General features: G+C 42.7%; 1 protein-coding gene across 1 annotated transcript in view; it reads right to left on the bottom strand.

Annotated features, from left to right (window-relative positions):
* The window catches only part of SPTLC3 (serine palmitoyltransferase long chain base subunit 3), a 133,565-nt gene that overhangs the window by 21,319 nt on the left and 99,177 nt on the right, over positions 1–13,069 (bottom strand). Inside the window, exons 8-9 of the mRNA XM_074947176.1 lie at positions 3,724–3,943; positions 2,293–2,419 (exon numbers count right to left, since the gene is read on the bottom strand). Of these exons, the coding sequence (XP_074803277.1) occupies positions 2,293–2,419; positions 3,724–3,943 (347 nt within the window). The remainder of the gene's footprint in view (positions 1–2,292; positions 2,420–3,723; positions 3,944–13,069) is intronic.

Here is a 13,069-nt window from a genome sequence, read left to right on the forward strand (position 1 = left end):
CATTTCTAAGCAGCTCTGGAAGGCTGAGATTAGAAATGCTCTACAGATATAATGCTTTACATACCGTATATTTTAGGCCCTAAAGACAAAACTCTTGAAAAGGGTTGGTACAATATTGCCCTCTGTTGGCAAGCATTTTTATAAAACTGATTCAGAGGATTATATAATGTATCAGGACCATTTGAATGTAGTAGGTAAAATACAAGGAGTATAGTGAGTCTCTTATATCATAGGTTTCAGAGTAGCAGCCGTGTTAGTCTGTATTCGCAAAAAGAAAAGGAGGACTTGTGGCACCTTAGAGACTAACAAATTTATTTGAGCATAAACTTTCGTGAGCTACAGCTCACTTCATCGGATGCATTCACCCGATGAAGTGAGCTGTAGCTCACGAAAGCTTATGCTCAAATAAAATTGTTAGTCTCCAAGGTGCCACAAGTGCTCCTTTTCTTTTTGCGAATACAGACTAACACGGCTGCTACTCTGAAACCTGTCAAATAAATTTGTTAGTCTCTAAGATGCCACAAGTACTCCCTTTCTTTTTGCGGATACAAACTAACGTGGCTGCTACTCTGAAACCTACATAGATATTACTATCCCCAACCCTTAACTTTCAAATTGGAGAGTATAACAACAACTTCCTTAATCCAGTTTGGATTATTTGCCTAAATGACTAAAATATTGTTTCCCCAGCCTTCAGGCATCACAATGGAGTGTTTCTAGATTCCAAGTAACCTTAATTTTTGCTCGTGCACTGAAGCAAATTTTGGTATTTTGAGCCAGATTCTCCATTCCTCCTTTTCTGCACTGGCACCTTGCAAATGCTGCCTGGGCCAGAGGACCCATTGGCCCCCGGTGCAATTCTAAGTAGCCCCAGGGCTGCTCTAAATTGTACTGGTTTGCAACAGCACTCTATGGGCCATTGCATCAGTACAAAATAGTTGGAGTGCAGTCTGATGTGGCCATGCCTCTGTCAGTCTCCATCCCCAGCTTGCCCTCCAACCCAGGACTATGAGGGAGGGCCAGCAGGAAGTCACTGAGTAGATCTTCTGAGTCAGGGACCCCTACTACAAGAAGATTCTACCTCCTTTATGCTGCTGAACCAGCATAAATGAACTGCTGTTCAGGACAACAATCTGGCTCTTCAAGTATATGTTATACATAAAATTGCAAAATCCACATCGTTCTCCCTAAACACCTCCAGAAAATTAAAATGCATTGGTACATCAGCTATTACCCCTGGGTTAGGAGAAATTTAAGTCCTAGGAGCTTGGATATACTTCAGTAACATACTGCAGTAGTAGCAGATAGTACCTTACATAACACAGTTGTTCTATAGTTTATATAGTGTACATTATACAGAGACTCTGATCCTTGGCTACCTTAAGTAGATCCCCATCACAGAAGGAATACAAATAAAACTTATCCTCCATAAATGAAATCAATATGTCTTTATTGCAGTTTCTCCAGAACCTGGGGACAAAGCATGTTCGGAAACAAATTTAACTTCAGGACACTGCAGTCTAATTACAAATTGAAGTGTGACATTAATGTCATAATTTTAATAGTACCATCATGTACAGTGTCACACCTGGGTAGAAAGTCTATATCATGCTTTCAATCACTTGCTGTTTCAAACATTTACATTCATCAAGAATCTCATGTGGCAACCACCTCTATTGAGACAAGGCTGAGTTTGAAACTCCAGGAGTGGTCTCTAAGTAGTATTTTTATTGCAATATCTAAGTCCAACAAGATGATTAATAAGAGATCCTCAGCTTTAACTCTGAACTCATGCTGTAAAGTCAATCATCAGATTTAAAGCGTTTATATCCTTTTCATATATATTTTTGGGAAGCTTATGTGGTCTAGTGGCTAGAAAAGGCAATTGAGAGCAAGGACTCCAGAGGGGCACTTCCATCTCTGCCACTGTCTTGCTCTGTGACCTCAAACAAGTCACCTAACCACTGCGTGCCTCAGTTTACCCAACAGCAAAACAGACATCTTCTTGCAGGAGTGTTGTGAAGCTTAGTTTGAAATGGCTTCCAGTGTACTCTGAGATCATTGATGAAACTGTGCATAAAAGTATGTAGCAGTATGATTAAAAACACCCAAGGGCATGCCAGGATGGATATGATAGACTGTACAATGTGAATGACTACATTTACACTGCCATTTTTACCATACTTTTCTACTGCTTTTGGGACCTTTGTTGTTGGAAGGTATTTTTTGCTCCCTGTCAGTACATGCTAAGATTATAAATAAAATGCGTGCAGTTACTAAAAGGGGTCTTACCTTGTGTTGTTCCGTCTAGTCCCATGACACATTTCATTGACCTAATGATCTGCTCTGCTACAGGTGGACACATAGATGTGGCATAAATAGCACTATGGGAGTGAGTTCGTAAAAAATCCACAAGTTCCTTAAACAAGTGAAACAAAATTTGAGTTAACTTTGAGTTGTCAGGAGAGCAAAACGCCTTCCCATCTACTGATACAGGTGAGAACATACGGAGATCAAGGATATTTGACCAAAACATTTCATGACTGATTTATTTTCTTAATTGTTATTAAAAATCCATGGTCTGAAGAAATACAGGTGATACTTGGCAAATGTAGATCCTTTAAAATGTAAGCTGTGCACCCACAGCTGAAACAAAGCTACAAACTAGAATACTGCTTTGCTTATAATGAGACTCTTTACAGAAGGGGAGGCGGGAAACCTGGGCTCACTGCGGGACTAATCAACAAGCTGTATTTAAAATACAGAATTGTCCCACCTGTCAGAAGGATGACTGTGATGTGCAAATGGCAAACAGTGCAGTTTGTCTCCCATTACACTTAGCAGAAGAAAAGTAACCTTACTAGTGTCTGTATTCAACTTCACTGTACTCTTATTAGTTTGTCTTTACTATAAGGCTGAACCCTACCTAGCAGTTCCATCAAAATCCATTGCAACTCCTCATTGCCACATGCTCTCCACTTTAACACACTCCTTCGTCCTTGACACATGCTTCTGCATAAGCTGAAAATGAAAACAGGCCCCAATCATGCAATTGGATCCACCACCAGCCTGAACCCCTGCACCTGTGCAGAGCACTACAGACTTAAATGGGACTCGATGTGGGCATGGGGATTTGTGCTAGTGGCTCTGAGTGCAATTCTTAGGCCCTGATGCTGCAGTGAGACCTCCCCTGCTACTTACCTGAGCCAAATGACTTTATACAAACTAGGATAAGTCATAGGTAGGGGGCCTAGTTACAGGACATAAAGGCTTAAGGCCTTGTGTACACAGGAAAGTTTTACCAGTTGTACTGATATAGTTTACAGGTATAGTTATACTGGCATAATCCCAAACTGGGCATGCAAATCTGTACATTGAAGTATATTTAGCCACTCACAGCTGGCCAAATATCCCCAAGACAATGAACAGCAGCATTATTTATAAAGCCCTCCACCCAGATTTGGGACAAAAGTACCAATCGCGCAGCAAATTACCTAATATGAATATCAAACAAAAATAAGAAAACTGAATATTCTACCCATCTCAACATGAAGAATATCTGAACAGCTCAATCATGCATTTGGGATCCAAACAGGAATGATGAATTCTCTATAATAGCACTACTATATGGCAGATTATATGGAAAGGCAGCTATACATACCATACACAGATAAGATGCCATTTGTTTTGGTGCCAAACAGAGACTAGAAGTTTTCTATTTACCTTCTTGCCAGCTATGTATCCTCCAGCTGCTCCAAAGCTTTTGGTGAATGTACCCATCAATACATCGACATCTTCAGGGTCCATTCCAAAATATTCCACGACTCCCCGGCCGGTGGCTCCCACAGCACCAATGCTGTGAGCCTCATCCAAGTAGAGATAGGCTTTGTATCTCTTCTTCAAGGCGACTATCTCTGGCAGGCGCACAATGGAACCTTCCATGCTAGAGAATGAGAATTAGTAATGAATCTTTTAATCCCCCACTCTCTTTAAATATTAGCACTACGGTACACATTATGGATGACAGGGTTACCCTGATACCACAAAAGGCCTCTTTAAAGCTCAAACCAAATTTGTAGCTCAAAGGAAAACTGGGAAGTCTTTATGCCCATTGCTGAGCAGGCAGTCACTCACATGAGCAGTCCCAGTGACTTCCTTGGTCTTTTGCAAATTATCAGCCCTACTTCTGCATGCAGAAAAGAGAAGGGAAGGATTCAAATGACATGCTGGACTTTATCCAGATCTGCGTATATAATTCATTACAACCCCCCCACAATTAGAAGGTATTTGCCACTCTGGCCCCATGTATGTCTATATGCCACTCTGACAACATTTACAGGTTGTAAAGGCAACAGATCCAGGCAGAACTCCCCCAGTGCAGGAGAAGTCTAGTGTAGCACAGGTGGGAGCCAGGGGCAGAAAGATTTCTATAGATGAGCTTCAGAGCAGCCCACTGGCAAGCGTGGGGAGGCTCACTAACTTAGGGAAGACTTGGCTCTTGGAGAAGGAACAATCTTAAAATCATCTTTGACTCCTCCGCTCCTAGTCTGTGTCTTTCAGGGGATGCCACACACAATCTAGCTCTGCACAGGAAAAGATCCTTAATATTTTATGTTTTTTCTCCTTAGTACAAGAGCAGAATTCAATATGCTGCACTGATGCTCTTGACACTCCTAGGGAAAAAAGGATAAGAAACCCATTACACTCTTGGTAGTTACTTCAATAGGGTAGGTGAACAGCAGGAATTACCTTGCAAGATGAACTCCTCAAGAAACAAATTAGAAATCCACTTTAACGCAAGGCAGTTTAGCTATCTGTACCTTTGTTGTGGACACTATTATGCCTTGAAAACCTGGGTGAGATTCCTAAGGAAGCTTATCACCAGATATCTTCAGGTGTATTCTACAGTTTATTTTTACAGTCAGTTAAACTTGGTCTCTTGCACTAGCTGTGGTGAGGGGAAAAACATCTTGAAAGTGCTAACATATTTCATACCAAAAACAAGGTGCTCTGTGCCAAGCAAAACCTACATTCTGTGGGGAGGCCCCCTGCTCAGGTGGGTCAAACTGGAAATCTTGATGCAGCTCCAGCTAAATTGAAAAATGGAGCCTGTTTCTGAATTAAATGTGCAAATGAGTAATACAGTCAGTACGGCCTCACAGACTTATTTATCTCGATATCAATTTCAAACAGTTTTATGCTGCCCACACAGATTTTAGTATTTGCAACATGTAGCTGCACTGTACAAGTTATAAGGGAGAAAGTGGAGGTTTGGCAGTTCAGTAGGGGACAAGAGGCTTTTGGCACAGAGGAGGCTTTTCATGATTTTGGCCTCTTTTCTTTCCCTCACTCTCATGGGCAGGGTTGTAGGTAACTTGAAAGTTTTGGGAGGGCTTGAATCTCTGCTCCCTAAATCTCGTTAACTCTTGACAATGAGAAGCCATCCCACTGTTCCTCTCCCAATACCCGACACTACAGCTAATACATAATAATACAGTGGACTTTGCATTACTTCTGTGTTGCAGCTAAAACATTCAGGAATGTAATAGTGTTTTCACATAGCCCATGCTGATCAATGAGGGCAAATTATGCCACTGTGAGTTATTGTTTCAGGGTGTCTGCAGCCTCAGGAAGACATTCTGCATTTATTTACATTTGGAAGTTTATTTTCACAGCTATAAGGGCTAAAATCTTAATTTAAAAGTAGAAAATTTAGATTCCCCTGCGTAATTCTACAGCAAAATCATGTAATTACTGAATCCTGGAATACAGCAAGCTTGGTTACATTCCCTCTCCTGATATATGACTGCCAGGAGATTTTAAATGTGAAGAGAATTTGATGGAATTGTTTTCATACAGTATAGCCTAATGATGTGTAAGTAGCAGTTAATTGTTTTTAGTCTAAATAGGTTAGTGAAACAAAGAACCTATTAGTGTTCTTGAATGATGCTGGCTTATTTAAATTCTGGGACGGTGGCCAGAGCCCAGCAGAACAACGAAAGGCCCAGTTCTTCCACAGAATGGCCAGAACACAGGCAGCTTTACTGCAGGTTTCCCTGCATGCTGCCCTGCTAATGAGTCTCAACTTTCCCTCGGTGGGACCAGCTCTAGAGACAAGAGACAAGTTTGGTTTCTGTACCCATTCTATCCTTGGCCTCTCTGCTGATCTTTGGTGATTGCGGAAGAAGGCTTGCGATGGGGACACCTCTCTACTTAGAACTAGACTGAGACCAAACTCATTTGACATAGGCCACCGAGCAGCCCTTATGGAAGGTAAAACTTCCAGTAAATATTACCCTGTGCTGGAGTTAAGCCAGGGACCTAGAGCTGAAATGAAATGTATCTGTTTGTTTCATTTTGGTAGTGTTACTCTTACAAAACGCTCAGGGTATTTCACAGCTCTGGAAGTCTGAAAGGAGTTTATGGAATCTTTAACATCTTTTTGGAGGGGCGGGGGGTTAAATTGTGTCATTGTGGCCTGACTGAGCAGTAGCATTAAGCGGTGCCATCCACTGAGCAACTCAGGGAGGGATTGTGTCTCATGGGCCCAGCGTGCAAGGGGCCGGTGCAGATTACACTATTCTTTAGGAAGGTGCAGGCTCCTCCTCCTCACTCAACTGGTCTCTTCCTCTGTGAAGTAATGTGGAGGAGGTGGGTGAGACCTTGATTCTGCTTCCTTCCTGTTCCTTTTGCGGCAGTGTGTACCTCAGGAGAGCGCAGGGACTGTAACAGTGACAGAGTCTCTCTCTTACGCTGCGCAATGTAGTTGCACGCCAGCTTCCCGCATCCCTCTCAGGGAGTCCCCACCAGAATCTGCCCCCAAATTAATCTACGAAACTGAACAATGAGTGCATGCTGTCAATGTCAGGGAAACAGGATTGGGGACAGAAGTCTGACATCACTGTATTAGTGCCTCAAACCCAGCCCAACTGGAATTTGTTCGAGTTCAGACCTGGCCTGGTGGAGTTTTGTAGGGTCCTTTCGGCCTATAACTTCTGAAGCTGCTTTCCCTCACACAGTACTCTGTCTGCAGCCCTCCGCTGTTCGCTCCATAGTGCATCGTAGGTAGGGCGACCAGATGTCCCGATTTTATAGGGACAGTCCCGATTTTTGGGTCTTTTTCTTATATAGGCTCCTATTACCCCCCACCCCCGCCCCAATTTTTCACATTTGCTGTCTGGTCACTCTAATCGTAGGGCCAGTCTCCAACACAAAAACGACCATGACCTGCTCACGACACTGATGTCCCCTGACCCAGTTACAACAGTTCAGATCTGTACTGCAGACAGGATCTTAACTGTGTTCCGTGTCAGGGCTGAAGCTTCGGTTACATACAAAGTTCTTAGCTCTGCTACATAACTTGGTCACAACATGAGTACGTCCCAGTTGCTCTACAATTCCAATGAAGTTTTAACCAGGCCACGAGACAAAAGTGTTGGAAAGAGGTCCCCGGCAAGGTTTGTACAGGACACAAATGGTGTAGTTTCTGACTCACAGAGTTTAGGTCCCAATTCAAATTCCATCATAGTTAATGGGATTCTTTCCACTGGCTTCCAAGAGCTTTGGAGCCTGGGAGATGGAAGACACATGTCACTGTAGGTCAACTAATCCTCTCTCTCTGGCAATGCAGGTTTATTCTATACAGCACACTGACAGCATTTCATCCAGTTTCATTTTAGAATTCTCAGGCAACTGGGCTTCTATCATTTTTCTTGGTAGAATGAGGCATTTTCCATAGCCTTATTCATTGCACTGTCAAGAAGATTGATTTTACTGATATTCAGACTGCCATTTCCCCTTCTTAATTTCATCTCACAACTCCTAGATATGCCAGCATGTAATACCCTTCCAATCGCTGTAGATTTACTCTAACCCTTCCAGTATTTGAAGACTTATCATATCCCTTTCCTCAGTCATTGCTCAGATTACATACAAATCTTTCCTTATAAGTCAATCCCTTTGGCCCCTTGATCATGTCTGTCATGGGTCTTTAAACTCCTTTCCTCTGATCCGATATACAACTAGATACATGCAGTGTATTCATGTTGATCTTGATCTTCCAAAATACACACATTAAATCTTAATCTTTGCTTTTAGCATTATTTTCTTTGGTAAATTTTGTCACAGTGCGGCATTTAGGAGACTTGACGCAGACGTCTCTATTTTGTGGTTTACAGCAACAGTTTAAAAAGTCAAATAAATTACAGTATTTTGAAATGTTAGGAAGCAGCCATTGATTGATTAACCCCTTTTTGTTGGTCTCTGGCCAGTGATGTAAAATGTTACCCCTTTGGACTTAGAGGCTGGCAATCACCTAATAGCAGGATATAAAAAATTGCCCTAATAGACTGCCTAGAGTACTGGCACTGAATCACAAAAAAACCTCAAGTATACATGGAAATGCACTGGACAGTGTCCAAGCGATCAGAGAAATATGACCAAGTCAAATTAAAATGAAAACAGAAAAAAGTTTGATGAAAAACAATTGGTTTTGACCACTGTATATTGCCCCTCAATTGTTGCCTTGGGCCTTGGCCCATCTGACTTATAAGTAAATATGTTACTACGTAGCACAAATATACCAGAAACTGAACAAGAATGCAGTAATTGACTGACCCTAAACTGAAAACAGTAGAAGCCAAGGAAAACACTAGCTAGAATTTAGATAATAGAGACATGATTTAGCAAGTCAGTTTAATTTCTGCCATGGACCCTGCCAAAACTTGTTCATGCTTTTGTACTGAGGATTGATGGCCACGTTGTCTCTCTCAGCTTGGACTGAATATGGAATAAATTTACTCTCAAACTAGTCCAAGTTAAAAGCCAGCTTTCATTAATAGTTACATTTACCTGTGCTGAGCTTTCCTTTTCTGAATGTCAAATAAATTTTAAAAACTGAAATGTTTTCTCAGTGTTTATTTGACACCCAGCTTGGGTCCTTTATAAGCTGTGGACCAAATTCTGCATTTACTTATCCCCATGCAAACTCAGTGGGCTATGATTTTGAAACACCAGTCTGATTTTTCAACACCACACTGGCTCGCAGCAGTTCTTTTCAACTTTTGCCAGTTTGGTAAGTCAAGGTTCATGTGCAGTGTTGCTGAGTAAGATAACTCTTTCACATACCCTTAACATACCAGTGAGCTTGCAGGAGTGAAAATGAAGGCAGAATTTGACCCTTAATGTTGATCTCATCAGTGTCATATATTGCCATTCCCCCCCCACCCCAAAGGGGAAAGTTACATCCATGCAAAAAGATGCCAAGCCAAACTTGTAAATCAAGATACTTTAACTTGCATTATGGATCTGACCAAGTGATTTTAATTCTATATAATAGTTATCAATGATGCTCCATTTCTTTAGAAACCCATTTAAGAAAGCAGCATATGACCTTACCAAGACGGATACTTTAAAGAATTCTCCCCTCCTTCTCAATGCTTTGTGTAAGAATGCTGATTTACCAAATGTCAAAACTAAAAAGAACTAAATCTAGCCTACCCAGGTAGTGTAAAATCTTACTGCTACTTCAAAATCAGAGCCCAAGAAAGGAAAGGGTCAGAAGGAGAGAAAACAGAAGCTCAAGCACATATAAAATGAAGAATTCTAGTATGTCTTCCCTCACCCTTCTTTTTATGTTTAAATGTTATTACCAATATACTGGATTGATTTTGGTCTGCTAATATGTATCTAGCAATATTGAATATATGGAGGTTACTTCCCTGTAACTGGAGGTTCTTTGAGATGTGTTGTCCCTATCTGTATTCCACGTGTGATCCCAAGCAAAGAGATCCCAAGATGGTGTTCCCCAATTGGTGAAGAATAGTAAACATGGCAAGCGACCAGCTTGGCTTAATGGTGAAATCCTAGCGGATCTTAAACATAAAAAAGAAGCTTACAAGAAGTGGAAGGTTGGACATATGACCAGGGAAGAGTATAAAAATATTGCTCGGGCATGTAGGAAAGATATAAGGAGGGCCAAATCGCACCTGGAGCTGCAGCTAGCAAGAGATGTCAAGAGTAACAAGAAGGGTTTCTTCAGGTATGTTGGCAACAAGAAGAAAGCCAAGGAAAGTGTGGGCCCCTTACTGAATGAGGGAGGCAACCTAGTGACAGAGGATGTGGAAAAAGCTAATGTACTCAATGCTTTTTTTGCCTCTGTTTTCACTAACAAGGTCAGCTCCCAGACTGCTGCGCTGGGCATCACAGAATGGGGAAGAGATGGCCAGCCCTCTGTGGAGATAGAGGTGGTTAGGGACTATTTAGAAAAGCTGGACGTGCACAAGTCCATGGGGCCGGACGAGTTACATCCGAGAGTGCTGAAGGAATTGGCGGCTGTGATTGCAGAGCCCTTGGCCATTATCTTTGAAAACTCGTGGCGAACGGGGGAAGTCCCGGATGACTGGAAAAAGGCTAATGTAGTGCCAATCTTTAAAAAAGGGAAGAAGGAGGATCCTGGGAACTACAGGCCGGTCAGCCTCACCTCAGTCCCTGGAAAAATCATGGAGCAGGTCCTCAAAGAATCAATCCTGAAGCACTTACATGAGAGGAAAGTGATCAGGAACAGTCAGCATGGATTCACCAAGGGAAGGTCATGCCTGACTAATCTAATCGCCTTTTATGATGAGATTACTGGTTCTGTGGATGAAGGGAAAGCAGTGGATGTATTGTTTCTTGACTTTAGCAAAGCTTTTGACACGGTCTCCCACAGTATTCTTGTCAGCAAGTTAAAGAAGTATGGGCTGGATGAATGCACTATAAGGTGGGTAGAAAGCTGGCTAGATTGTCGGGCTCAACGGGTAGTGATAAATGGCTCCATGTCTAGTTGGCAGCCGGTGTCAAGTGGAGTGCCCCAGGGGTCGGTCCTGGGGCCGGTTTTGTTCAATATCTTCATAAATGATCTGGAGGATGGTGTGGATTGCACTCTCAGCAAATTTGCAGATGATACTAAACTGGGAGGAGTGGTAGATACGCTGGAGGGGAGGGATAGGATACAGAAGGACCTAGACAAATTGGAGGATTGGGCCAAAAGAAATCTGATGAGGTTCAATAAGGATAAGTGCAGGGTCCTGCACTTAGGATGGAAGAATCCAATGCACCGCTACAGACTAGGGACTGAATGGCTAGGCAGCAGTTCTGCGGAAAAGGACCTAGGGGTGACAGTGGACGAGAAGCTGGATATGAGTCAACAGTGTGCCCTTGTTGCCAAGAAGGCCAATGGCATTTTGGGATGTATAAGTAGGGGCATAGCGAGCAGATCGAGGGATGTGATCGTTCCCCTCTATTCGACACTGGTGAGGCCTCATCTGGAGTACTGTGTCCAGTTTTGGGCCCCACACTACAAGAAGGATGTGGATAAATTGGAGAGAGTCCAGCGAAGGGCAACAAAAATGATTAGGGGTCTAGAGCACATGACTTATGAGGAGAGGCTGAGGGAGCTGGGATTGTTTAGTCTGCAGAAGAGAAGAATGAGGGGGGATTTGATAGCTGCTTTCAACTACCTGAAAGGGGGTTCCAAAGAGGATGGCTCTAGACTGTTCTCAATGGTAGCAGATGACAGAACGAGGAGTAATGGTCTCAAGTTGCAATGGGGGAGGTTTAGATTGGATATTAGGAAAAACTTTTTCACTAAGAGGGTGGTGAAACACTGGAATGCGTTACCTAGGGAGGTGGTAGAATCTCCTTCCTTAGAGGTTTTTAAGGTCAGGCTTGACAAAGCCCTGGCTGGGATGATTTAACTGGGAATTGGTCCTGTTTCAAGCAGGGGGTTGGACTAGATGACCTTCTGGGGTCCCTTCCAACCCTGATATTCTATGATTCTATGATTCTATGATTCTAAGATCTCATTCAGAACAGAATTGCAACTCTCCCATTCATGGCCCATGGAAAAGTGTCTGCTGAGACTGTCTGCTTGGGAGTTGTGTGCACTTGGTAGTTATATTGCTGAGAGGGTTATGTGGTTTCTGATACACCAATTCCAGAGGATGACTGTCTCTACACTGGGGGGAGGTAGGAGATCTTGTTCCCACCCTTTCCCCAATTTGGACTTTCTCTGGATTTGTCCACTAGGCAAGAGAGGCCATAACTTTGGCTGGAATTGCTATTCTAGCATTGAGGTTGTCTTTGGTGAGTAAATGGACTGAAGCCAGGTTTGTAGGCAGTGGAGATGAAGCCTGGCGAATGGTGTTACATGGCCGCATTAGGACATATGGCTTAGGAGGGAAAGACAGGTTCTGACCATAGTCTGAGATGTGAGGGTGATCTATTTTATCAAATCACCCCTGGTATGGAAGCTTTCCAACAGGAAATAGGCACTTGCTGTAGTCGAGTCCAGAGTCGCACCTATGAAATCTATGGACCTCGTGAGAGTCAATGTAGACTTTTGTGGCTGACACAGATTCCCAGGAAAGATAGTAGATGGAGCAGGAATAGGGTGGCCAACTAGAATTCCCTGCTGGATCTGCATGTCTGGAGCCAGTCATCAAGATATGAAAAGACAATAAACCTGTGTCTTCTCATCCAAGCCATTACCATTGAAAGGACTTTTGTAGAGACCCTGAGTGCCATAGCTAGTCCAAATGGGAGCACTCTGAATTGGAAGTGGTCTTTCCCAATGAAGAATATGAGGATTCTTCAGTGGGACAGGTGAATGTCTATATGAAAGTAAGCATCTTTCATGTCGAGGGCCACAAACCTTGTGCCCCCTGTTCCAGAAAGGGACTTACTAATGCCAATGAGTACTTGTGGCACCTTAGAGACTAACCGGTTTATTTGAGCATGAGCTTTCGTGAGCTACAGCTCACTTCATCGGATGAAGTGAGCTGTAGCTCACGAAAGCTCATGCTCAAATAAACTGGTTAGTCTCTAAGGTGCCACAAGTTCCGATGAAGTGAGCTGTAGCTCACGAAAGCTCATGCTCAAATAAACTGGTTAGTCTCTAAGGTGCCACAAGTACTCCTTTTCTTTTTTCTTTTTACGAATACAGACTAACACGGCTGTTACTCTGAAACTAATGCCAATGTGACCATGTGGAATTTTACTTTTTGGAAGAATACATTTAGTTGGTGTAAAT

This window comes from Natator depressus, chromosome 3 (assembly GCF_965152275.1).
Source record: "Natator depressus isolate rNatDep1 chromosome 3, rNatDep2.hap1, whole genome shotgun sequence".
NCBI lineage: Eukaryota > Metazoa > Chordata > Testudines > Cheloniidae > Natator > Natator depressus.